The sequence below is a fragment of the Coenobita brevimanus genome, chromosome 13 (genome assembly GCF_032717465.1).
Source record: "Coenobita brevimanus isolate Jiangsu-jjx chromosome 13, ASM3271746v2, whole genome shotgun sequence".
In the NCBI taxonomy this organism is placed as follows: Eukaryota; Metazoa; Arthropoda; class Malacostraca; order Decapoda; family Coenobitidae; genus Coenobita; species Coenobita brevimanus.
In genome coordinates this window covers 38,553,984-38,579,804 of record NC_136966.1, presented here as the reverse complement: position 1 = coordinate 38,579,804, position 25,821 = coordinate 38,553,984, and the positions used below count along the sequence as shown (strand labels likewise).

General features: G+C 42.1%; 1 protein-coding gene across 1 annotated transcript in view; it reads left to right on the top strand.

Moving 5' to 3' along the window:
• The window catches only part of LOC145415573 (tRNA (uracil-5-)-methyltransferase homolog A-like), a 495,026-nt gene extending 469,598 nt beyond the window's left edge, over positions 1–25,428 (top strand). The window contains exons 12-14 of the mRNA XM_080284796.1: positions 12,027–12,124; positions 13,484–13,569; positions 25,333–25,428. Coding sequence (XP_080140922.1) covers positions 12,027–12,124; positions 13,484–13,569; positions 25,333–25,428 — 280 coding nt within the window. The remainder of the gene's footprint in view (positions 1–12,026; positions 12,125–13,483; positions 13,570–25,332) is intronic.
• Positions 25,429–25,821: the final 393 nt, after the last annotated feature.

Below are 25,821 nucleotides of genomic sequence, written 5' to 3'. Positions count from 1 at the left end.
ACATTCACACAATCATTGTCATTTCTGTACATTTGAATCTACAAATATCCTCTTCCTTCACTGCCCAGGTCTCACTACCATACAGCATTACATTCCCTTTCATCATCAGCTCCCTGAACTTCTTCCAACCACTCCTCACTATAGCCATAGAGCTAGCCCCAGCCATGACCTCCAGCATATAACATGTCCCCCAAGTAACAAAACTCCTCCACATACTCAAGAGACTCACCAGCAAGATCAATCCTTTCATGCCTGACATTTACCACATGCTCTCTCCAGCACACTGCGCACATGAAATTAGCCTTGTAGTAGTAGTAGTAGTTGTTCCCTAGGCAGTCTGGCCGAACAGCCTCGAGTCCCTTAGGAAGGCCATGGCTGAGACCAGGCTTTCCCACAGAGCTCTCAGAGAGTGTATGTTGTGTTGTTGGCGTAGGTGATTGTGTGCAATGCAGTCTTCCATAATGTGCTTAATAGTATGGGGTGCTGTCTTGCATCCTGGACAGACGTCAGCGACGTAGTCATCCAGCCTCTTCTGGTAGCTTAAGAGGGCTGGATGGTGCCCACATCTCAGCCTGGCCAGGTGGACCCTGTCCTCACGAGGAAGATAGGATTCAGAAGGGTGGATGTCAGGAGGCCATTCATGCAGCTGTGTGTTGTCTTTAAGTGACTGAATGGAGCGGCGAGTGATCTGAGTGTGGATATGCTTCTGGAAGCTGGTCTGAGGTGGGCCAGGGGGGAGAGATGACAGTATTTGTGTATGGTATCGTGTGCTGGGTGTTGTTTTGATGTTCCTTGGTGTGGATGGATGTGCTGCCATGTACTGTAGTGGATGTTGTGGGTTTGTGGAGGCTGCAGCAAGACACTGGGTGCCTCTCATGTCTAGGTGATCCTTGACTTTGAGGGCTTTGGTTTCTTGATGTAGGTGGTCTGTGGGTGTAGTAGCTGTGCAGCCTGTGATTATTTTTAGGGCCTTGTTCTGTATGATCTGTAGAGTGTTGTAGTGTGTTTTGGTGAGGTTAGAAGCCCAGGCAGGGCTTGCATAATTCATCACTGAACTTATGTATTGTTTGTATACTGTGGTGGTGGTTTCTTTGTTGTGTCCAAATGTTGTATGGGCAAGTGACCTCAAGGCATTGAGTCTTGGTGTTATTTTATTTTTAATGTTTGTGATGTGTTGTTTAAATGACATTAATGTATTGTATGTTACACCAAGGATTTTGTGTGTGTGTGTGTGTGTGTGTGTGTGTGTGTGTGTGTGTGTGTGTGTGGTAGGGGAGTGTTGTTTATGGTGAGGTGTGGGATGTGAGTGTGTTCTGCTGTCCAGTTTGTGAGAAGAATCACTGTAGATTTGACTGGGGCTATTTTGAGCCTGTTTGTGGTGAACCATTCATGTAGTGTGTTGAGGTAAGGTTGAATGATGTGTGCAGCTGTGTTTGCATTTTGGTGTGTACATGTAAGTATTATATCATCTGCATAGGAAGCTATGTGTATCTGTGGTGTGTGGGGTGTGGGTACGTCGAGCATGTTTAGGTTAAAGAATGTAGGGGACAAAACAGATCCTTGGGGGACGCCGTTTGTAAAGTTTCTGATGTTAGAAGACTGACCGGCAAATGTTATGTGTGCACATCTGCCTGCTAAGTAGTTTGGCAGCCATCTTTTTGTGTTATTGTGCATTTTTGTGTTGAGTATTTTGTTTGTGAGGTTGTGGCAGGGGATGGCATCAAAATCTTTGCTAATGTCTAGTGTGATTAGGATTGTTCTGTGTGGTGGCCTAGCTGAATTCATGCCATCGAAAACTCTCTGTGTAAGGTCTGTAAGAAGGGTGTTTGTGGAGTGTAGTGGCCTAAAGCCATATTGTGACTGGGCTAGGGGAATGTGAGGTGTGACTAGTTGTAGTACCAGTCGTTCAGTGACTTTAGAGGGGATGCAGAGGAGTGTGATGGGGCGATGTGAGGAGGGTAACATGGGGTCTTTGTTGGGTTTAGGGATAGTGATGATATTCCCATGCTTCCAGATGCTGGGTATTATGTTGTGTGAGTAGCTGTAGTTTGATATGTTGGTGAGTGCTTGTATGCCTTGTGGTCCAAGGTGCTTAAGGTGAATGTTGCTTATGTTGTCTGGTCCACAGGCAGATGAGTGCTTGAGGTTGTTAATGATGTGCTTCGTCTGGTTGTAAGTGAAAGGTGCATAGTGTGGGTCTGTGGGGAACTGTCTCGTACGTCGGATGATACGTCGGTCTTCGGTGGATGAGGGTTGGATGGGGGTTTAGATGGCTGACTTGTGAAAAGTGATTGATGAGAGTGTTTGCTTTTGTTTGTTTGAGGGTATGGTGTCTGTTGTTGTGATGGCAGCGTGTGATTGTGTGGTGTTGCTGTTGGAAAGTGTGATGCTGTTTAGTGTTTTGTAGAGTTTGCTGATGTTTATTTTGTGGTCAAGTGTTTGGAGGTAATTTTTCCAGTTTAGTGTTTGCTGTTCTGGTATTTTATTGTCTATTTGAGTGTTGAGTTCTTGTATTTGTTGTATGGTGTCTTGTGTATGGGATGTTGGGGAGTGTCAGTGTGTCCCATTGTCTGATGAGGCCTTTAATTTCTGGTGTGAAATTGGGGTGGTCTCTCTTTCTGTTGCCTCTAGGGATGTGTCTTTTGTCTGCGTTTTGTATAATTGTATTGAAAGTGTGCACAGCGGTGTTGATGTTTGTAATGGGTGTACTGTTTAGTGTTTCGAAATATTGTTCTGTTTCAGTTACAAAGGCCCCCCAGTTGGCTCTCTTATAATTAGTGTATGTGTGTTTGTGGGGTGATTCTGGTTTTGGTGGTGATGATTGAGAGGTGATCAGAACCTAGGGTTTTGACCACTCTCCATGATGTAGTGGGGGCGAGGTTTGGGGAGCAGAATGTGATGTCTGGAGATGATGGGAGGAAGAGGGCTTGGTGTGGGATATGGGTATGTTGGTCTAGACTGTTTAGTATGAAAAGGTGGTCTGTCTGGGATTGTAGTACCAGCCCTCTGTCTGTGTCAGGGTTGTTGACATGCCAGGCCGACGACTTGGCGTTGAAATCACCACCCAGGATGATATTGGGTATGTTAGTGATGTGGTGTATCTGTGGAGAGTAATTATGTGGTACTGTGGGGGACGATTGGGGGGGAATGTATGTGTTAGCGATTGTTATGTGTGATTTGTTACCAGTGCGTATTTTAATTGATTGTATTTCTGTTGTGGTGTCACGTGGGGGGAGAAGTGACTTTGTGTGTGCACTTGTATCTGCAAAGTTGATGGATTTGTGTACCAAGGTGATGAGTCCACCGCCATTGCCGTCGGCCCGGACGGGGCTCGAGTACCGAATGAGCCATGTCTAGCAGTCTGCTTCTAATACCACTACATCTCTTATGCACGCACTTACCACAAACACTGCACAAGATGAAATTACTTCCCACACTCTTGTGGCAGACCACACATGGCCACTATCCCTCTTCTCTGACCGTACTGCCACCAGACCTAAATACCAACACTTTTGCTTTATCTGCAATTACACTTAAACCCCAGTGCCCCATACCATCTCTCCACATCTTACATCTTTCATCCACCTCCCTTTAATTCTCAGCAATCAATACCAAATCACTGGCATACAACATGTCCCACAGGAGTCCATTTCTGAAGTCACGTGAGAAGGCTAAGTAAAGTTAGCTTAGACCGGGTTATGGTAAGTTAGGTAAGGTTTGGCTTAGTTAAGTTAGGTTTGGTGTGGTTAAGTTTGGTTTGGTTAAGTGTGGTGAGGGTAGGTTACTTTTTATTGAGTTAGATTATATGAGGTGCTGCCCGAAAGTTCCAGTAATTTGAACAGAGGGAGCCAACCGTTTGCAGTTTTGTCTTTTGCCACTAGTAGGAATAGGCAGCACACCTTGTGCGTTAGCATGACCCTGGCCGTGTCTATGAGCGGATGTGTTGTTGAGCTATGCTTACTATTGTGATATGGTGTGTAGGTGGTTTGGCGGTTTTGCAATGGCGGACCAATGGCGCAGCAGTGCCAAGTTGATGTCGATTGTTTTCTTCGATATCCAAGAGATTGTTCATGAGGAATTCATCCCACTTGGTCAGTCTGTCAGCGGAAAGTTTTACTGTGAAGTTTTGCAGCATCTGAGGGAGAACATCCACCGCAAACGTCCAGAACAGTGGAAGAACAAGGACTGGGTCCTACATCATGACAATGCCCTTGCCCACACATCAGTTGTTGTCCTGCAGTTCCCGGCTTCCACAAACACGGTAGTCATTCCCCACCCACCGTATTCACCTGACCTTGCCCTCTGCGACTTTTTCCTGTTTCCCAAGCTGAATTTACAACTGAAAGGGCAACTTGACTGAGGAGATCCAGACAGAATCGCAGGAGGTGCTCAAGATCATCATGCCTGAAGCCTTCGAGGGATGCATGGACTCATGGAAAAAATGCTGGGATCACAGTATACATGCCTAAGGGGACTACTTCGAAGGTGACAGTGAGACCTAGGGGGTAACATAACTTATTTTCCTACAATATTCAAATTACTGGAATTTTTGGGTACCACCTCGTATTGTTTGTTAGGTTAGACAGTTTGCAGTAGGGCCTTGGAACTAGCGATCTTAAGAGACTGATGAAACCTCGCTAGTCGTGAAACCGCTAGCTTGGAGGCCAACTTTATTTAGCGAAAAATGAAAATAGACTGGAACATTTAGAAAGTTTGACTATTTTTCCATTTTTGTCTACTTTTATCCACTGAATAGTCACATTTTTATATGCTTATTATAATTAATAGGACAAAGCAACAGAAAGTCACCATTAAATGCTCAGAATGCAGTTTATCAAAAGAAAATGTTGGGAGTTGGGAGTGCGCATGCTTACTAGGAGTAAGCGCCACCACCACTATCGCCACCCTCCTCTCCACCATTGCCACCCTCTCGAGCACCAGCCTTTCTCCGTATCTTCACAGCCATCTTTCCACCACCACTGTTTGAAGTTCCTGGCCTTTCAGGTGGCACACCATTTCAACCACCAGCCACAGAAGCCATGAGGCTAGCGAAAACAATGAACAATGGGGGTAGCCAGGTATAAAAAAAAAGGACAAGGTCACACTAGCGTAGCAATGGGCAGGACAACAATATATTGAAACACACCATATGACTCGCTCGCTAGGTGCGGCTCACTCGTTAGACGAGACTTGCTCGCTAGGAAAATGAGTTGAGATTTGCCTCGCGGCACACTTGCTAGACAACGATTGCCACAAAGTTGCTAGTTTCGAGGTTTTTGTCGCTAGTTTTGAAGCTAAAGACAATTTTTATCCTATCGCTAGACTTGAAATTGCTAGTCAAAAAACGTTACTTGCAGGTCCCTACTGTAGGTTAGATAAGGCTAGCATATAAATATGTAATGTTTGGCATGTAATAATAAATATCATTAGGTAGGTATTAGGTATTAGAAAGTCTGCCAGTATACTTGATAAACATATTCAAGTGAATAGGGATGAACATTGATTAAAGGAACAGGGAAAATAAAATCATCAGTAAGCAATGATGTACCACCATGAAAATGATTATAATAATATAAAAAACAACCAGGGAGAAGAGGAAGTGAATCAGTAAGGAGTAGACTGTAGCACCAGTCGAGCAGGGCAGTACTCCCGAGGTGGATGGAAAGCTGATGACAGGGAGTGCTGGAGCTCCCGTTTCATCAGCCCTCAGGACTAGTTCCTGACCATACCCCTTTGCTGAACTTTTTCAGTGTCTCAGTTACACAGAGAGTAGGCCAGCATGCTCTCCAGTACAAATTTCTCTAACTATCTTCACCAAACTACATGCACAGTACACACTACACTTCCTATTCAAAACTCACCAAAATGGCGTCAATTCACCCAGCCTCGGAGTCCCCAGGGGGGGGGGACCATAAATGCCCCTGCCATCTGCCCCTCTCCCGGTGACGACTCGAGGTGCCTGGAACCACTGTCTGACTCTCTTCTTCTTCATTTCTGCAACATTCGCGGCCTTTCATCTAACTTTCGCTCTGTTGAGCACCACCTCTCCTCCTCTAAACCTCACCTTCTTTTTCTAACGGAGACTCACCTGTCTGAGGCAACTGACAGCAAACCCTTTTCTGTATCCTCATACTTTCTCTATACTCATTTCAAAGCCAAAGGTGGCTGTTGTGTATACATACGCAACGACTTATCTTGCTCTCATGTTCCTGAACTTGATTCTTCTGAATTCTCCACTCTCTGGCTTCGGCTTTCCTGTCATTCTCTGACTAAATATATCTGTGCTGTTTACTTATCCCCTAATTCTACTGACTATCAAAAATTCTTCGACTATCTTACTTCTACGATGGAACACATTCTGTCCATATCTCCTTTCTCTGAAATCTCCATTCTTGGAGATTTCAATGTTCACCACCACCTTTGGCTCTCCTCTCCTTTCACGGATCCACCTGGTGAACAAGCCTACATCTTTTCTATCCTTAATGACCTAGAGCAGCTTGTACAGCACCCTACCCGTATCCTTGACCGCCTTGGAGAGAGCTCCAATATACTTGACCTCTTCCTCACAACTAATCCTTCTGCTTACTCTGTTAATCTTTTCTCTCCATTGGGCTCCTCCGATCACAACCTTATTACCTTAACCTGTCCTATCACTCCAGTACGGCCTGTTGACCCTCCAGGGAAACGTCGTCTCTGGCATTTTGGAGCCGCGGACTGGGAGGCCCTCAGGCAGTACTTCTTTGATTTTCCCTGGAATGATTATTGCTTCCATGGCCGTGAGCCATCTGAGTGTGCCTTGCGCATTACGGAGGTTATTCTCTCGGGCATGGAAGCATACATTCCTTTCTCATATCCTTTGACTAACGCAAGAAAGCCTTGGTTTAATCACGCTTGTTCTAATGCTGTCCGCAACAAGGAGAAGGCCTACAAAAGGTACCGGAGCCAACCCACCCCTGAATCACATAATCTTTACATTTCTGCCCGGAATCGTACTAAGTCTGTTCTTCGCTCTACTAAAAATAATTTCATCCATACTAAATGCTCTCAACTCTCCAACTCGAATTCTTCCCGCTCCTTCTGGCACCTTGCCAAAAATCTTTCTAACAACTTTACCTCATCATCCTTCCCTCCTCTTTTCTACTCTGATGGTTCTGTAGCTATTTCTTCTACTGATAAAGCAGATCTCTTCGCACAGACTTTCTCCTCCAATTCCACCTTAGACGATTCCGGTGCTGTTCCTCCATCACTTCCGCCCTCTGACTTCCTCATGGCTGACATTAAAATTTCTTCAGTTGATGTATTTTCTGCCATTACTGGCCTCAGTACTAACAAGGCATATGGGCCTGATGGGGTCCCTCCTGTTGTTCTCAAAAACTGTGCTTCTGTGCTTACACCCTGCCTAGGCAAACTATTTCGCCTTTGTCTGTCAACTTGTACCTTTCCTTCTTGCTGGAAGTTTGCTCTCATTCAGCCAGTCCCAAAGAAGGGTGACCACTCCCAACCCTCCAACTATCGTCCAATTGCTTTAACGTCCTGTATTTCAAAAGTTTTCGAGTCAATTCTTAATAGAAAAATTTTAAGGCATCTTTCCTATCACAACCTTCTTTCCGATCGTCAGTATGGGTTCCGTCAGGGATGCTCCACTGGCGATCTTCTCACCTACCTTTCAGACTCCTGGTCATCCTCCTTTCAGGACTTTGGCGAAAGCTTTGCCATTGCACTTGACATCTCAAAGGCTTTCGATCGAGTCTGGCATAAATCTTTAATTTCCAAACTGCCCTCCTACGGTTTCTATCCTTCTGTCTGTGCCTTCATCGCTAGCTTCCTTTCTGGTCGTTCTATAGCCGCTGTTGTAGACGGCCATCGTTCTTCTCCTAGATCTATCAACAGTGGTGTTCCTCAGGGCTCTGTCCTATCACCAACTCTCTTCCTTTTATTCATCAATGATCTTCTAAACTGTACATCTAACCCTATCCACTCATATGCTGATGACTCCACCCTTCACCTTTCCATTCGGTTCCCGCAACACCCATCTCAACAGTTACTTCAAGAAACAAGGGATGAGGCTATGGCACACCTAATGTCTGACTTGGCTCATATCTCTGACTGGGGTAAAAATAATATGGTTGTCTTTAATGCATCTAAGACTCAGTTCTTACACCTATCAACCTGACAAAATCTTCCACAGGTATACCCACTAATGTTTAATAATATTCAGATTAATCCTGCATCATCCTTGAACATGCTTGGGGTTTCATTTACTCGGGACTTATCTTGGAAAGATCATATTACATCTCTTGTAAAATCTGCTTCCAAGAGATTGAGTGTGCTAAGCTGACTCCGCTCTTTCTTTACCCCTGCACAATTGTTGACTCTATACAGGGGTTTTATCCGCCCCTGTGTGGAGTACAACTCTCATGTGTGGGGAGGCTCCCCACATACAGCTCTTCTCAATAGGGTGGAGTCAAAGGCTTTTCGTCTCATTAACTCTCCTCCTCTTACTGACTCCCTTCAACCTCTGTCTCTTCGCCGCACTGTTACATCTTTATCTCTTTTCTATCGCTACTTTAATGGTCACTGCTCCTCTGAACTGTCTGCTTGCATTCCTCCACCTCTATGACGGGCGCGTAGCACCCGTCTGGCAGCAAACTCTCATCCCTTTTCTGTCCAACTCTCTAATGCAAGAGTTAACCGTTACTCCCAGTCTTTCATTTATGCAACAGGTCAGCTCTGGAACTGTCTCCCTCTGTCTGTATTTCCTCCTGCCTATGATCTCCAGTCTTTCAAACGTAGTGTGTCCAGGCATCTCAAAATGATCGAATCTTGAATTTGGCTCTCTATTATATTTTGTTTTTCTCTTGGAGGGAACTGTTACTGCGGGCTCATGGCCTTTGGTTCCTTCTTCCTCGCATTAAAAAAAAAAAAAAAAAAAAAAAACACTAACGTGAGGAAGTTTATGTACTTGTGTAGTGGGCTTGGTTAGGAGCAAAGCCTGGTCATATCAACTTCAGTTGTATATTACTCCTGTGCTTTTAAAATTAGTTTCGTATTTTAGCTGTAGCGATACTACAGTACCCTCGCGTCCAAGACAGTATTATTGTTGCCTGAGGGTCCCATCTAGGACGAAAAATGTCTTGGACCAACACAAGACCTTATGGAAAATATTAATATTGTCACAAAATTATTGAAAAGTGCCGATAAAAACAACCTAGACCTATTTTGGCACCAAAACAAATTTCCTCACCTTGAAAGTGTGTGTTTCTGAGCTTATCTCCAGCTTAGTAGCTTAATTATCTCCAGCTTAGTATCCTGAGGTAGATGGTGGCGCTTCAAGGGGTTAGCAGATGGTTTCCTAGGAATGGTTACATAAGGAGAGGCAATAACTTAGGAGCCAACGCTGAGTGCAACATGCGGCAAGTGTGTCCACGATGCTCTGGTGAGAGACAAAAGCAAGACCCAGTTGCCCATCACGTGACCAGATGCCAATATTTTATTGGGCAACATCTCAACCACGTCACTCTTCCGGACGCGGGAACCGTGTTGGACCGGGTGACACTGTCATAGCTGTATTCTCCTCAGATTTGGGCCGTTATGAACTATTGGTTCCGTATTGGACATATGGAACCTTATTACAGCAATATTTTGGATTATTATTTATGGTCTCCATCTTGGACGCAAAACGTCTTGGACAAACCCGTGTTAGATTTGAGGGTACAGTAGTTTGTTGAGTTTATTATGCATAAAAATGAGCATTACAATTTGTGTAACAGAAAATATTAGCATGTTTTTGACCCAGATTATGGCCATTCACAACTTTGAGCTATGGGCAACACTTTGTGATGTTGAGCTTCTACCGCAGCTTTGATGGTGTGGGCTAATAAAAAGCAAATATCCGTGGCTGAAAGGTCCTGGCCAGTGAAAACAGCTCACTCTCAAGTTGAAGTCACAGGCTTGGGCCAGCTCGGGTGCACAATGACAGTGTTTTTAGCTGAAAAAGCACTGTAACAGAAGGAGTGCAGATTTTCACTGCAGTGATAATGAAAACCACTATTTCCAAGGGATCACTGAAGTCACAATAGTTACATTACTGTTTCGAGACCAGGACCAAATTAGGCTCACCAGCAAGGTAGCAGGCAATACTCAGAAAGTCCACCATTTGAACCATGAAGCAAAATTTCAAGTGACTTGGGTCAGTAATACCATGGGTAAGTATTTGCACCCTTAAAATCATGAATGAAAAGAGTTTTCCTGGGTAGTTGTATTTCAAAACCTTTTCAGTATTGTTGTTATTAGAGTTTATGTTATAATACAAGGTTCTATTCACAGGTTATGGAAAACAGTATTGTACGGACATAGTAACTTATGACAAATACAGGGTTCCATATACAGGTTATGGAAAACCATATTGTACTGACACAGTATTTAAAAAATAAAATACAGTATTGCTTCATCTAAAACCCATCAAAGTTAAGTTTGTAGCTTGCAGACAAAGGTAGGTCATTGTAAGGATCCATCTCCAGTTCACTGGCTTTGGCTCCATCTTCATTGATGTTATCTTCATTCAAATTTCACTACATTATGTCATCCTGTTCACTATCCCTTGCTTTAGAGATGCCACATTACAAGGAGGAATTTGTAAATACTTCTTTACAAATTGCATCCCACATTCTGGCCATTAATTCACACAGTGTGTTGAGTGGTAGGTGGTGGCAACCATCATCCACTTACTTGGTGTAGAGCTGCCTACTTCTTTCACATTTATCATTTTTTTTTCTGTATCTGCCCTCCCCTCTTCCTGTTTCTCCCATCTTTCCTGTCACTTTTTATTACTCGTCTTTCCTTTTCAGGTGGCTTTATATTGAGTGACAATCTAACGGTTTCCTGTAAGCCAGGAAACCATTTACAATGCTGGATAGTAACCATATGACCAGACCATATATACTGTATTCCCTGCATGCCAACAGGTGGGTTGGTCGGAGGGTTAGTACCCCTTCTCATAAAACAATTAACTCAAAGTCAGACAACCACCCCCTACAGGATTATGGCATCTGGCCAAAGACAGATAGATATAGATAGTGCTGAGCAGTGGCACACTTATGTTTCTGCCCTCTGTGTGCTGTGTCTGTGTTTTCATGGTTGTTGCTGCGTGGTGTAATATGACTTGTCTAATGGCTTGTTTGAATATCTATGTTTATCTATTTTTGTGGGTGACATGGTCAGTCTTACCTTCCTACCTTCACATATACCTCTAGCATCAAATTTTATTTGTCTTAAAAGGGAGGTTGACTTATACACTAGGTCATCCTATACACTTGTATGCAGTATATGGTTATCCATCCCCAACCGCATCCCTGCTAAGTCCACCAAATCCAGGAAGTCACGTGCACCATACCCCTGTCCCTCCTCCTTCAGTCCCCAACCCTACCCTCACCATCACTTACATTGCCTCTAACAGATATATCCTGCTCCCTCTCCCCAACCCTCGTCCCTGTTTTATTTTGTACAGGTATTTCTATCAGTCATCATTTTATCCTCCCAACTCCTCAGTCATAAGTTCCAACCTTCTTCAGCTTTACCCCTTGTAATTTTTATTTACAGTACGGATATTTAACATCCCATCCTTAGGTTGAACAAAAGGATCAGGATGGTGGACCTCCTTCCTCCAGAGCCCTCCTTTACAATCCACCCATACCCCACCTTCACCCAAATGCAACTAAAAAATTGTATAACTACAAAATACAGTTCTAACCTATGTTTGATGGTGCATTGGTCAGCACATCCAACATTGGACTGGAATCATAAGAACCTGAGTTTGATTCTTCGGCCAGTCAGACTGGTGGGCTCAGTTTGTTCCCCTCATTCCTCTTAACTTTTCAGTACAATTTAGAACTGGATATAACAGTGATTTGCAGATCATAGTTTAGTGAAGAATGGAACTTTGCAAAATTGACTGTTTGTCTTGGTGATCCTCAAGCAGTCAGTAAGCATAATTCTATGTAGTTGCCACCTTGTTTCTTTGTCCTTAGAGCCATCCCTGTTGACCTGTTCCCCCATACCCCACACTTTGAGCTGGTGATACTCTTCGAGCGCTGGCAGGAGGAAAAGTGGCGCCGGATCATGGAAGGTGAGCCATACCATAGCTGGTGTATGTGTTTTCATTTCTGCTGTACATCTCCTTGACCTTATCAGTAGGAGAATTCTTTTCCAGGCTGGGATAGGGTACAGTCTGAATGATTGGTATCAAGGAGTGTACATGTTTGAATGGTTGTGGCAATATGCGAGGTTTGAGAATTGAGGTTTCCTTGCTATAAGCTTGCATCAGGAGTTAGTTTTAAGCCCCTTATTGTTTATCATGGTGCTTGAAGGTCTCTTATGTGACTTCAGAACTAGACTCCCGTGAGAGTTATTGTATGCTGATGACTGGTGTTGATCATGGAGAATGAGATAGAGGTGGAGGAAAGATTTAGGAGATGGAGAAATGGACTGGAGTATATACAAGGGTTTGAGAGTAAATGCAGATAAAATAAAAGTGATTATATCTAGAGTAGCAGGACTGGTAATCGTACTGTCAGAGCAGAGGGAGTGTGGTCATGTCCAGTTTCCCACAAGAGTGTGAGAGATAATTCCAGCTTGTGCAGTGTAGTGATATTTGAGTGCATAAAAGATGTAATGGCATTAGAGGTAGGATGCAAAATAATGTTGATTTCGTGTATGTCATGTGTAGTGGGGAGCATGCAGAGACAGAGGTGGGAATGTACTGACCTTGCTGGAGAGTCTCATGAGTGTTTGGAGGAGTTTTGTTTTAGGGGGACGTGTTTTGTATTGGAGATGGGGCTGGAGATAACTCTGTAACTAAGGTAAGGAGTGGTTGGAAGTAGTTCAGGGAATTGTTTCCACTCCTGAGATTGAAAGCGGTCCTTGAATGCAGCATATATTTTGAATTTAATGCTGTACTGTAGCCAGACCAGGGCATTAAAGGAAGAGGATATTCGTTGTCTTAAACACACACAGGTGATAGTGATTAGATGAATGTGTAGTGCATTCTTAAATGACAAGCCTGGATTGGTTAGAATTGCTAATGAAGATTTGAGAGGTAGGATGAACTTGAATGTCTTAGTGTTCTGATGAAAAGGGATAGATTGAGATACTTTGGGCTTTTGGAGAGGATGGAGGTTGACAGCTAGGTGCAGAGGGTGAGAGGTGTGAATGTTGAGGATAGGGTTGCGAGAGGCTTACCGAAAAAGACCTGATGAGGTCAGGGATAAGGGACTAAATAGGGAGGCTGCTTAAGATCAAGCTGTGTGGAGAACTGTCATTAGGTGACCAAGGCTGATGCATGCAGTTGTGTTGGAGCCTTTATAAATGAAACAAAACAAAAACAAATGATAAGGTATGTAGTCCTTTAAATTAGTGACAAATTACTAGTATGATAGTTATGTAAAGATGATGATGGTGATGTGGACTGGAGTGTGTTTCCTTTCAGGAAATCCTCTGCCACAAGATGAAGAGTACTTCAAGCGTGTTCCCTGTCTGCCAGAAACCAGCAAAAATGTAAAGAAGGAGGTAAATGTAAGGCTTCATTATTTCACTAATGTTTGTAATGGTAAACACTTCAGGCAAAAAATTAAATTTTTGTTTTACTCTTGCTGTTGTTACAGTATTGTTGCTGTAGCCCCAGGCTCATTCAGACATGAACCTTCTCCTGCAGTGCACCATCCTCTCCATGGGATATGGAGGGAAGTGAAGGATATTTGTTTAACCAAGCAAGTGAAGCTGCCCATAAGTATCGCTTCTACTGCATGAAAGTGTCTTTCTCCACCATGGTGGAGAGTTGTTAAACAATTCTTGCTGGTGTTAAGCATTTTTACTGAGTTTAGGAGAGCCCTCTTAATAGTGAGGGGATTATTGAAGGCTGTGTCTCAGTCATTCAGTTTGGAAAGTTTCTCTTAAGCAGAATATGATTATCTGGAGGTAACAAAGACAGATGATAAGATACTTCTTCACATTCAAGGAGGTATATATATAATAATTTGTTTTGTTCAATAGGAGACAGGCCAGTTGGGCATTTGGGATGTTGTTGTTGCAACCCAAGGTTTTTCTTGTTATGTATCTAGTGGACTTAAGGAAGCTAGCTACTTAATCATATACTTTCAGAGTTTTTTTTTGTGAGGCTTTGTTGAAGGATTGCCTGTGCTGTGGTTATGTGGTGCATAAGATGAGTAATTATTCTGTGGTACGGGGGCTGCATTGCAATGTGGGAATAATGGATTGCTTGCGAGTTGTATTTTTTGTTGGTATTGTAGCACACAAGTGTGATGGCAGCATTGCAGTCTGGTTAGGTATACAGCACTGTTGCTCTGGGTAGTTAGTTTCTGACAGGTGTATGTTAAGTGGAAGTTCATGAAGGATGTTGATTAGTTGCATGTTTAGATAGTTGTTGTGGCAGTGTCTTTATGTGTTTGTGAAGTGTGGGTTGGGTGGAGGGACTGGGGGATGTTGTTGAGATATTCTGTGTAGTGTTGGGCACTTATTTATTTGATGTTTTTTTTGTGGAGGTGATGATGCAACTTGACTCTACAAGGATGAATTGAGTCTTGGACTGAATCAGTAAACTGTATGCCTCTCATGTTCATATATATACAGTGAGTCCTTCATATACGAAAGGGATAGGGACCAAAAAAAACTTTGGTAATTCGATATTTCGTATATCGGAATGATTTTCCCCATTGAAATACACATATAAATGGGGGGATGCGTCCCAGGACCCCCTCGAACCCCCACCTAAACTTCACTCCCCCTTATTAAGAAGTAAGCAATACAGTACCTGTATACAACTGCAGAGAAGGTGGCCATATTCTTGTACATCTCCTTTTCTCCGTCACAGTTCCAATGGTGGAAACAGCAAGGCCTAAAGCGCGTCCAATCTCCGAGACTCCCTGCCCCTCCTCATGGGGTCTTTTAATTTCCAATTTCCTTTTCAGAATTAGAGTACGGTGCTGGTGCTGCTGCTTTGCAGCAGGCTCCCCCAATGCTGGAGATGATGTAGGGCGCTTGGGAGGCATGGCGAAACAATACGAAAAGGTGAAGGGCTGCGAAAATATCCTCACCTACAGTGAGGCTGTGAGGAGAGGAGGGATGTGGACTCAACTGAGAAGTGCGCGAAAATTTGTTTACCAGAGAGGGGTTAGTTCGTTTTCTCTTGGCAAGTGAGTGAGGCACTATGCACCGCACCCATTTTGAATTTTTCATACAGTATTCCATTAACCCTTTCGTAGTTGCCGGCCTTGAACAACACTTCATTGTTTCGGTGTGAATGAAGTTGAGTTAGGGAATTATAAAAAACTGCGAACAATTACGGAAAGGGAACGAAAGTCACTGGTGTGTGTACATGACCCTACTCTACCATCTCATCAGTCAGGCATTCTCTTCACTCCATGCCGATGTTTACATGCTTATGTTACATGCGCCCTAATTTCAGCAAGAGAACATAATTTACCACTCTCAATATAGTAAGAAAAATATAGAAGACAAACTAGAGGAATTTGAACTGTCTTTAGGCTGTATGCTTACACGAAAGATTATGGGTTTTACAATTTTAAGAGACGATATGGAACAAAAGTATTTGCTAATCAGGAAAAAAATAACTGTTTCGTCCCACATGTTCTCGTAGGTTAGCATTCAGTTCCACATTCTTCGTTCAGTATCACTCTTTCCAATACAGTAATCCCTGTACTTTCCGGATGCCCACTTTCCGGACACCCCAGTTACCGGACATTGTGGGCCTGGACCTTCGGGACGCAAAAATGGCCAAAAAATGAAAAAAAAATCCCCCCAAAATCCGAATTTTTCCCCACCCGTATTTTGAAATTGCCACGCGGCACCGAACAGCTGTTACACCATGGACCCTTCACCCCGTCCTTCCTCCCCCCTCCCCCCTCCTCTGTCAGGGTTGCCATTTGGTATTTTTCATTACCAAATGTGGGCCAATTTGGTAATGAAAAATTTGTTTGATAATGAATCAGAATAATGCATTACCAAATGGATTTTTCACATGTATGATGATACACAGGATGGAGATGGTGGATTGTCTGCTCTCTCTGATTAATCTGCTAGCCTACATAGCGTGAAAATAATCAACTTGCTGTTAATTATAAGGAGAGTTATTACGTTTATTTACACTTGTATATATAATTAGTGAAGAATAAATGCTTCTTTTAAGAATTTGTTAATGAAAATTGAGGAGTTTGGTAATGTGGCCGAGTTCAGATCTGGCAACCCTGTTCCCAGTTACTACCTAACGTTCGTTCACGGAAGATGTTCATCATAATTGATGTTGCACGTGCTCGTTTTTTGTGAATAAACCGCAGTACCACACCACTAGACCACATGGGAATTAACAGTGTTGTACAGTGTTATGAAATTAGAATTTAGAGTGCAAAGGATTAACTGTGGAATGAGTGTGGACTGCAAAGTGGCGGTTGGAATGGCGGTTGAAACTGGTGTGGTTCAGTTAAGAAGAATGTGCAGTGTTAAACAATTATAACTCACAGTGCAAAGAATTAAGTGTAGCACAACACTGGATTCCTGTATGTGGTTCAAGAGCATTTTCACAACTACCAGAGCCTTAGAGAGTTAGAGGAGGCGGCCACAGACGTTTTGTAAGTACAGTACAATACCCTGTATGCTGCTAGGCCTAAGTATTTTCCATACTCACTTCTAATTCCTCATTCTCTGGTTCCTTTTCATTTATTTCATGCCTTATGTCCATTTTGGTGTGAATAGGGTCTTAAATAGGTTTAAATAAGTACTGTGCATGTCTGGTAGGGAGTTATTTGGGTGGCTTTCAAAGGTAGGCTGGGTTAGGGTCCATAAGTACCTGTCCAGCAGTCAGAGGCCCTCTTTCTGGATGGGACCACTTTCCGGACATGCCTTTGGCTCTATTACATTGGATAGTGGAGGGATTACTGTATATTTTGGACCAACTGAGCACAGTTATTTCTTCTCCTTAGAGTTGGTGTACATTTACTGTTCATTCTTTTGTTTGTTCTTATGTGTATGAGTGAGAGAGAGAGGACTGATACAAACAATAATGTATTCCATTATCACTTTCATAGCTGCTGGCCCTGAACTGTACTGGTGTCAGTGACGTTGAGTTAGGGTGAGCTAAAAAAAACTGCGAGCAATTATGGGAAGGGAATGAGGGTCACTGGTGTGTTTACACGACCCTACTCTACCACCTCAAGCAGTGTGGCGTTCACAGTTCATTTCGTCCCAGATGTTTTCGGCCGATGTATACATGCTGATGTATCACGCATCCTAATTTTATTAATTCTTACACGAATCATAGCAAATCACAGGATAGGTTTAGGGGAAAAAAAATCATTAAAAAAAAAAAAAAAACAGGTGTGCCACACGAGTCTTTTCACATATGTAAGAAAAAGAAATTGATTTTAGAACTTTGGAAAAAAGGTCCCAAGGCCGACCACGGGAGCACGCAAATATCTGAACCCACAGCCACTGAGGGGGCTAAACATACGTTTTACTTTAAGCAGTAAAAGCACCTTACCAAATCAGTTTTCTTCCTGATAGTCTGTTATATTTTTCAGATTATTTCTGGGTTGGTAAATACAGTAAACGTTTCTTATTAAATCTGTTTCCCCATAATTTTTAGCTGTTCTGGTGTGACAACTCTTGTTTATTTCGTTGACATAATGGTAGAAAGGACTGTTCTTCCCTGAGTGTTTAACCAAACCTCGCCTAGCAGAGCTTATCTGTACCTAATAATTTTAACCTAACCTAACCTCCAGTTGGGAAATTGGGAAATGATATCCACCTTTGAGCACGTTGAGTTTCTTCCACTGCGCTGGAAACGATCGTAGGGGAAAGTGACGATAATAACAGGGAGGAAATTTTTCAGCAAGAAAAAGTAATTTGCCAAACTGAAAGTTGTCAGAAAATTACAGAAACAAGCTGGAGGATTATGCATTGAATTGATAAGGTCTTTCAGCTGCTTCAAGTGTACAGTGAAAGACACAAGTATCTTCCCAAGGTCTGATGAATATAGTGTGGAAAAATCAAATGATTTGAAACACGCACTAGTAGAAACAGAGTTTTTATTGTATTTCGCCTGGTGTAAATTTTCTTCAGACTGAACTGGGAAGATAGTTGTCTTTCATTGTACATTTACCGGTAAATAAAACAATCTAACTGTACTGTATTTCCAATTTCCTCTCAAGAGTGACAGTACGATGCTGGTTCTTCTTTGCACCTGGTTCCCCGGATGCTGGAGATGATGCAGGGCGCTGGGGAGGCATGGTGAAAATACGAAAAGGTGAAGAACAGAGTAACTTACAGCAAAGCTGAGAGGAGAGGACGGAAGTGACTCAACTGGGAAGCGCGTGAAAATGTGTTTACCAGAGAGGGGTTACTTTGTTTTCTCGCCGCAAGCGAGCGTGGCGCTTTGCAGTGCGGTCATTTTGAATTTTTCGTATTTCCTCTCGTATCGTTTTTTGTACCATCGAGACAGATACTTTCGTATTGTGGAATTTGTCCTACATTTATCACTTTCGTACCATCGGAAATTCGTACTTCGAGTTTTCGTATTTCAAGGACTCACTGTATACTGTATATATATATATATATATATATATATATATATATACAGTATACTGTATATATACGGTACCACTCACTTGATGCATTGCTGCTCTCGGGTGTCTGCCCTTTCCTCTCTTCCATCCTTCTTTCCTTCCATCCTCTTCTGTCTTTCTATCCTTCATTCTTTCCTTGTCCCTCTGCCTACGGGTGACTTTACACTCCCTCATCTGTCTTTCTTTCCTTCATTCTTTCCTTTTCCTTCTGCCTGTGGGTGACTCTACACTGAGTGACAAGCCAGATGGTTTCCTATACACCAGGAAACCATTTACTATGCTGGGTGGTAACCATATAACCAAATTTTGGCACCTGGTGGTTTAGTGGGTAATTATTGCGCTCCAGTCGGATTGAACTGGTGAAGGTTTATATCCAAGGGGTGGTTGGGGTTGATTGCTCATGTAGTGCCACTCAGGGATGAGTGAGGCTGGTCACTCTCATCTTAAATGTCGAGACCAACTGCCTAGCCCCAGGCTTCTACTCTCCTCTTCGGGCAACGTAGGATTGGATGATATATATATATATATATATATATATATATATATATATATATATACAGTAGAACCTCTCTCATTCGGACTATATGGGGGGAAGGGTTTTCCGAATTAGCAGATTGTCCGGACCATCAGGGTAATCTCCAGTTCATACCAAAAACTATCTACATATGGTATGTTTGTTAATTATTAACATATGTGGCATTTTTAGTTTTTCTTTTATTTTCACCACAGTCACTGTTTGTAACATCAAATTTTAAAGCAAACTGTCTAATTTTATCTTTGTTTTTCTTGATGTCCGACACTTTTTGGCGATACCAAACTCGTTCATGAGTTTTCTTGGAGGAACATCAGCCTCTAGTTTATCTTGTATTTTCACTTTATCTGCAATACTTAGTGTTACATGCTTCCTTTTAATACCTTTATTCATTGCAGAAGCTACACTTGCATTAAGGGGCATGGTAAGGAGGATTAACTTTTGAAATACAGCGTAAAAATATAAATGGTTGATGAACTAGTTGATGGAACGAATGCTAGCGTGTGTTTAAACAGGCGCCCATGTTGCGACCTAGCGTGATCCGAGACTAAACGAATGGCGATCGCTTTCCGCGCCGATACTGAAAATGACTTTAGAATTACTTTCAACTTATTTTTGGAGCTTATTATTTTTAAATTTTGTCCGAATTAACAGAAATCCGGATCAAAGGGGTCCGGACCAAAGAGGTTCTACTGTATATATATATATATATTAATAATGATCTTTATTTTTGTGGTTTTAGTGTATCATGTTATTGTTGTTAAGGCTTTGTTTTGTGTTTTTTGAAGTTCATCCCTGCTTGCTTTTGATAAGGTTAGGGCCCAGCATGGACTGATATGGTTCATTGTTGTTCATTTATATTGCTTATAATGACAGTTTACAGGGATTCTTTCTGCCGTCCAAAAGGAGTGCCTTTATGGCATTGACTTAGTGAGATGCATTTGCACTGTTTTTTCTCATATACAGTACTGAGAAAAGGTTATGTGTATGTCCAGGTAAGTCTTAGAAGTTGGGGATGTCATTCCAGTGGGAGCAGTTAGTTCAAGAGGGAAACTTGAGAGTGTTCTGGAGACTTATATCTATCTGGAATGAAGATTTGGTTGGTGAGATGGTCATTCTGTTTGTCTGAGTCTGTTTTGAAGTGAGTACTGTGTAAGTGTAGTTGGAGCAGGACAACTGCTTGCTGAGTTTTGGAATGCTATGAAGCTATTCTGATTCATCGACATAGGACAGTACTCTTACTCAAGGAGAGAGGAGCTGGCAGGTCCTAGAGAAAAAGGTTAAATAGTGAGGATGAAAGGAGAAAGACCATTGGAATACTACTGGCATGCCTTTGGGTAATATTCTGGTTTTAGAATTTTGGTTTGGGGGGAGTACCTGCGTTTGTGTACTTGAGAGAAAGTTGGGCCACCCACCTCCCAAATTTGCTGCTGTTCGTTCTGTAATCAGGGACATCTATAAAGTGTTGCAATTTTCTTGGTACTTAGTTTTAATGGGTTCATTAAAGGTATTATTTAGGCTCTGTAAAGTTTCAGGTTCTGCTGGAATGAGTTGAGTCTTACTCTTTAATGTGTTTACGTCTTTGATACGTTAATTAATTTGAGGGGAAATGTTAGGGCTAAAAGTTTTTGGTGTTCTCACAAGGGATATAAAGTTTACTGCCTGTTGTAATTATATTATTAAATGTGGTGGCTGCTTTGTCATTGTTTACAAGAATAATCCGGTGTAACACTTTCTAATGCATCCTTTATGTCTTGAGATAACTTTGCCCTCATGTTGTTGCTTATGGTTTTCTTTTCTTTTTCTGGTTTCTTTTTTATTGTGGTGGGTGAGGACACCCATCATCCACCCACTTAGTGTAGTAGTACTATGTTTTAGGGTAGCTCTACACTGAGTGGCAAGCCAAATGACTTCCTAAACCAGGAAATTGTTGATAACGCTGAATGGTAGCCTCATAACCAACCAACACATGTTCCCTACGTGACAACAAGTGGGTTGGCAGAGGGTTAGTGCCCCTCCCCGGAAAACAACTAACTAAAAATATGAACAAGAAGCCTCGGACCAGGACAGGCCAACAGGAGACAACTAAAGACCAAACAAAAGACATGGTGCGGATTACAACGTGGAATGTAAGGGGTGCAAATGATGAGGTTAAAGAGAGAGAGACTGTCCAGGTGCTTGAGGGTGCAAGAGTGGATGTATGTGGAATAACCGAGACTAAGTGAATTGGTGAGACTGAGAGAATGGAAGTATGAATGGGGTATATATGTGGGAGTAGGTGAGAATGAGAGGGCAAAAGAGGGAATGTGTACTCTTGTGTGAAAGAGATGGAAGGAGAATATAAGAGAGTATGGATCAGCTGGCTTAAGGATTGCGTGGGTAAGATTAAAAAATGGACTACAAATGTGGCCAATTGTGAGTGTGTATGTGCTTATGCAAGATTGTGAAAGTAGAGTAAAAGAAGTGTTCTGGACAAATGTGGAAGTGTGCATGGAAAAGTTTGAAAGGAATGAGAGAGTTTTTTTCATCGGAGATATGAATGGGAAAGTAAGGAATGTGAAGATGGATGGAGTAGTTGGTGAGTGGGGTGTGCCTGCAAAAGTGGATGAGAATGACAGTGCCCTAATGGACATTTTTGCTGGGAAGGGGTTGATGGTAGCCAATACCCTCTCTAGACACAAAATGATCCACAAATATACATGACGAGTGACGAGAAGGGTGGGTGGGGAACTGAATGAACAGAAGGCAATGATTAATTATGTGTGTGTGGATGATAGAATGAAAAGGTGTGTAATGGATGTAAGAGCATATAGAGGTTGGGGGAGTGGACTTTAAGTGGTGGTGGTGAAAGTCAAGGTTCAATTGAAATGGAAGAATAGAAGAAAGGAAGGACAGGAGGAAGTTGTTCATACAAGGAGAGTAGAAAGGTTGCAAGAGGATGGAAAAAAGTCAGAATATAAGAGAGAAGTTGAGGAGCAATTGGGTAAATATGATTTGGAGCAGATGGAGGACGTGGAAGGTGTGTGCTAGATATTCACAGAAGAAATCTGTGTGGCATGTGAGGTGGTGTGTGGGGTGAAGAGAAGACAAAAAGGGGGTGCAGGGAACAGCATGGTTGAATGAAGAGGTGAGACAGGCTGAGACAGGCTGTGGAACAAGAGAAGAAAGCATATAGTGAATGGATGAGAAATAGGGGCATGGAGGAAGTTGAGAGACGAAAGAGAGAGTTGTATGTAGAGAGGAAGAGAGAGGTGAAAAGATAAATACGAGAGATAAGAAGACAGTAGATGAGGAGTTTGGAAGGAATTTGAGGCCTGTTCTGGAAAGAGGTAAAGAGAGTTAGACAGGGTGTCAAAGATGTTAGTCGGGAAGTAAAAGATAAAAATGGTAGAGTACTAGTGGACAAGGGAGAAAAAGTGAGCAGATGGAGATAACACTTTGAGGAATTGTTGGAGGTAGAGTTTGAAAGTAGTGCAAGTATAAGTGGTTGGGAAATGGCTGGGAGAAGGAGGGATGTGAGAAAAGAGGAAGAAATCAGTAGGATGGAAGTTGTGGAAGCAATGAAGAAAGTCAGAATGGGGAAAGCCTCAGAAACTGATGGAGTGTGTGGTGAAATGCTGAAGCATGGGGGAGAAATATTAGTAGAATGGACGTGGAAGATGTGCAGATTGGCCTGGGAGGAAGGTAGAGTCCCGGAGAATTGGAAGTCAGGTATAATTATTCCCCTGTACGAAGGAAAAGGGGCAAAAGAATAGTGTGGTAATCATAGGGACATTTGTCTTCCTAGTGTAATAGGAAAAGTATCTGGTAGGATACTTATTGACAGAGTTAGGGAAATAACAGAGGAATTAGTTGGAGAAGAACAGGGAGGTTTTAGGAAGGGAAAAGGTTGTGTAGATCATATATTCATTCTTAGATCTTTAGTGGAAAAGTTTTTAGAGAAGGGAGAGAAGTTATATGTGGCCTTCATGGACTTGGAGAAAGCATATGACAGGGCGGATAGACAAGGATTGTGGAAAGTATTAAGAATATATGGAGTAGATGGGAAGTTGTTGAATGCTGTGAAGTTTATGGATGAGGGGGCTAAGGCTGCAGTGTGTGTGGATGGTGAATTGAGTGAATTTTTCTCTCTGAAGGTTGGGTTGAAACAGGGATGTGTCATGTCCCCATGGTTGTTCAGTTTGTATATGGATGGGGTTATAAAAGAGATACAAGATAGGGCACTGCATGTTGGAGCAGTCCTAATAAGAGAGGGCAGTGTTTGGAAACTCCTTGTACCATTGCTTGCAGATGATACTGTGTTGTTAAGTGAAGATGAAGGGGAGCTGTAAGGTTTGATGGATGAGTTGGGAAGAGTGTGTAAGAAATGGAATGTAGAAGTGAATGTAGGAAAGGGTAAAGTTATGGTCTTTGAGACAAATGAAGTCAGTGAATGTGCAGTGAGGTTGGATGAGGAGGAAATGGAAAGTGTTGAGTGGATTTGAGTACTTGGGTAGTGTGATGAGTAAGGATGGAAAGGGTGAAGTGCTTGAAAGGGTACATCAAAGAAGAAAGGTTACTGCTTCCTGGAAGGCAGTGATAAGAAACAGGGAAGTGAGCATAGAAGTGAAAAAGTTATTACATGACAGTATTATGATACCAACTCTAATGTGTGGAAGTGAAGCTTGGATGTTGTTTGAGGGATGGAAGTCAAGAGTGAGAGCAGTGGAAATGAGTTAATTGAGAGGAGCCTGTGGAGTCACATGGAGAGACAGACTGACAAATGAGGAAGTGAAGGAATGTTGTGGTGTGAATGTGGATGTGCAAGGAAGTATTAGGAGAAACGCATTGAGGTGATTTGGCCATGTGGAGGGGATGGAGAGTGAGAGACTGATGAAGAGAGTATATGTGAGTGAGGTGGAGGGGGGGGGGAGAGGGAGGGGAAGGCCAAGGATGAGATGGAGGGATGGAGTGGAGAGGTATATGAGAGAGGGGGGTGTGAGCTGGGAGCAGAGCAGTGAAGTGGTGGAGGACGAGGTGACATTGAGGCTATTTGTTTGTGACCATCCATTATGGGATTGAGGCATCTGGCAGTAGATAGATAGACAGATAGTAATAATAAACTATGGTGCTTTTTTTTTTTTTTTTTTTTTTTTTAAAGCTCAGTACTCTTGTCATTCAGAGGATATTGTTCAAAATTATACAGCTAAATGTAGACCTTTGGATGATCAAATGGCAAACTGAAAAATTGTTTAGGTGTAAAAATAAAACTTACTGACCATTCATTATAGAGCAGTTATGTTATATCATTATGCAGCATTAGAAATTAACATAAAAAATATGAAACATGCATACAGTATTTGCTGTTTGCAGTTTGTGTATAAATTAAAGAAATTTAAAATGACACCAAGAAGATTAAAACTGGATAACCAAAAATTAAGTAAATTAACTTTTAGTAGTGTACTGTATTATAAGAACCTTCGTTTTTAGAAAACAGCTGTCAGAGTTTGTTAATTTTTTTCATCTATTACTTCTTCAGAAATGCACTTATTGTGCTGCTAATGATGTATAAGAATGAGAAGGAATCTTGTAGGATTGGCAGTCTTTGTTGAGTGAACATTTAAATGGGTGCAGAGTTATGTATACAGGTATTTGCAAATTTTATCATCCTGTTTTCTTCATTGACATATACAGACTCTGACTCACAAATACAGCACTCCAACAAAGCACATTTCCTTATGCACATATAATTTAAATGCCTCTCACACTAGTGTGTAGCTTAGGGTAGGATTAGGTCACTTCTCCAGTGACAGAGTGGTGTCCCTCAATCCTCCAGATCAGTTTCTCTTCCAGAATCATAAAATAGAATTTGAATTTGTAAAGTATAGCTGCCTGCCCATGTTAGGCATTTGCAAACCAGTCGCCACAGTCATTTTATTCATTCATTCAAATAAAGTTAAGGTGGTGATACAAGTTTTTTGTTGCTTTGTGTGTTGTTTGTAAATCTATGATTCATAGTGATACCACAGATGATTCTCTAGACCTTGATTCTCAGTTGAGAGGTTTGTCATGTTTCATGATGCATTTTTTGTGTGAAATAGAGTACTTGCTTTTAACTTTGCTATACCCAAGCATTCATAATGCTAATTATCATTGTATAATCACCAGCAGGATGAAGACAGGAATAACAAGAGGACATTGGAGAAGGAAGGTGCCCTGGATAATGGTGATAATGATGCTTTGTGCAAGAAGGCAAAAAATGATTGATAGGTAAGGTGGTGAGTTGCATCAGATACCTATATACATGACAGGATTAAGTAGTTCAGTTTACAGTATTAAGTTATGCTGATGAAAAGATTTTTTATTCACAGATATCTATATACTTGACAGGATTAGTTCCTCCGTGGCCATGGCTCCAGGAAATCTCTGGGACCCACAGGTTGGCCCTGGCACCAATTTTTCAAGTTTTGACAATCGATTTTTTTTCTTGCCAAATTGAAGAGAAATATCTGGCCCACCTGGCAGTACAATTTTTGGCTTGCTATACCCATCCTGTGCTTCACAATGAAGTGCAAAAATTTTCACCAAATGACTGTGTACATGGCAGTGAAAATTAAGCAGAGAAGTGAAAAAACATCACAGTAAGAAATATCCATGTTT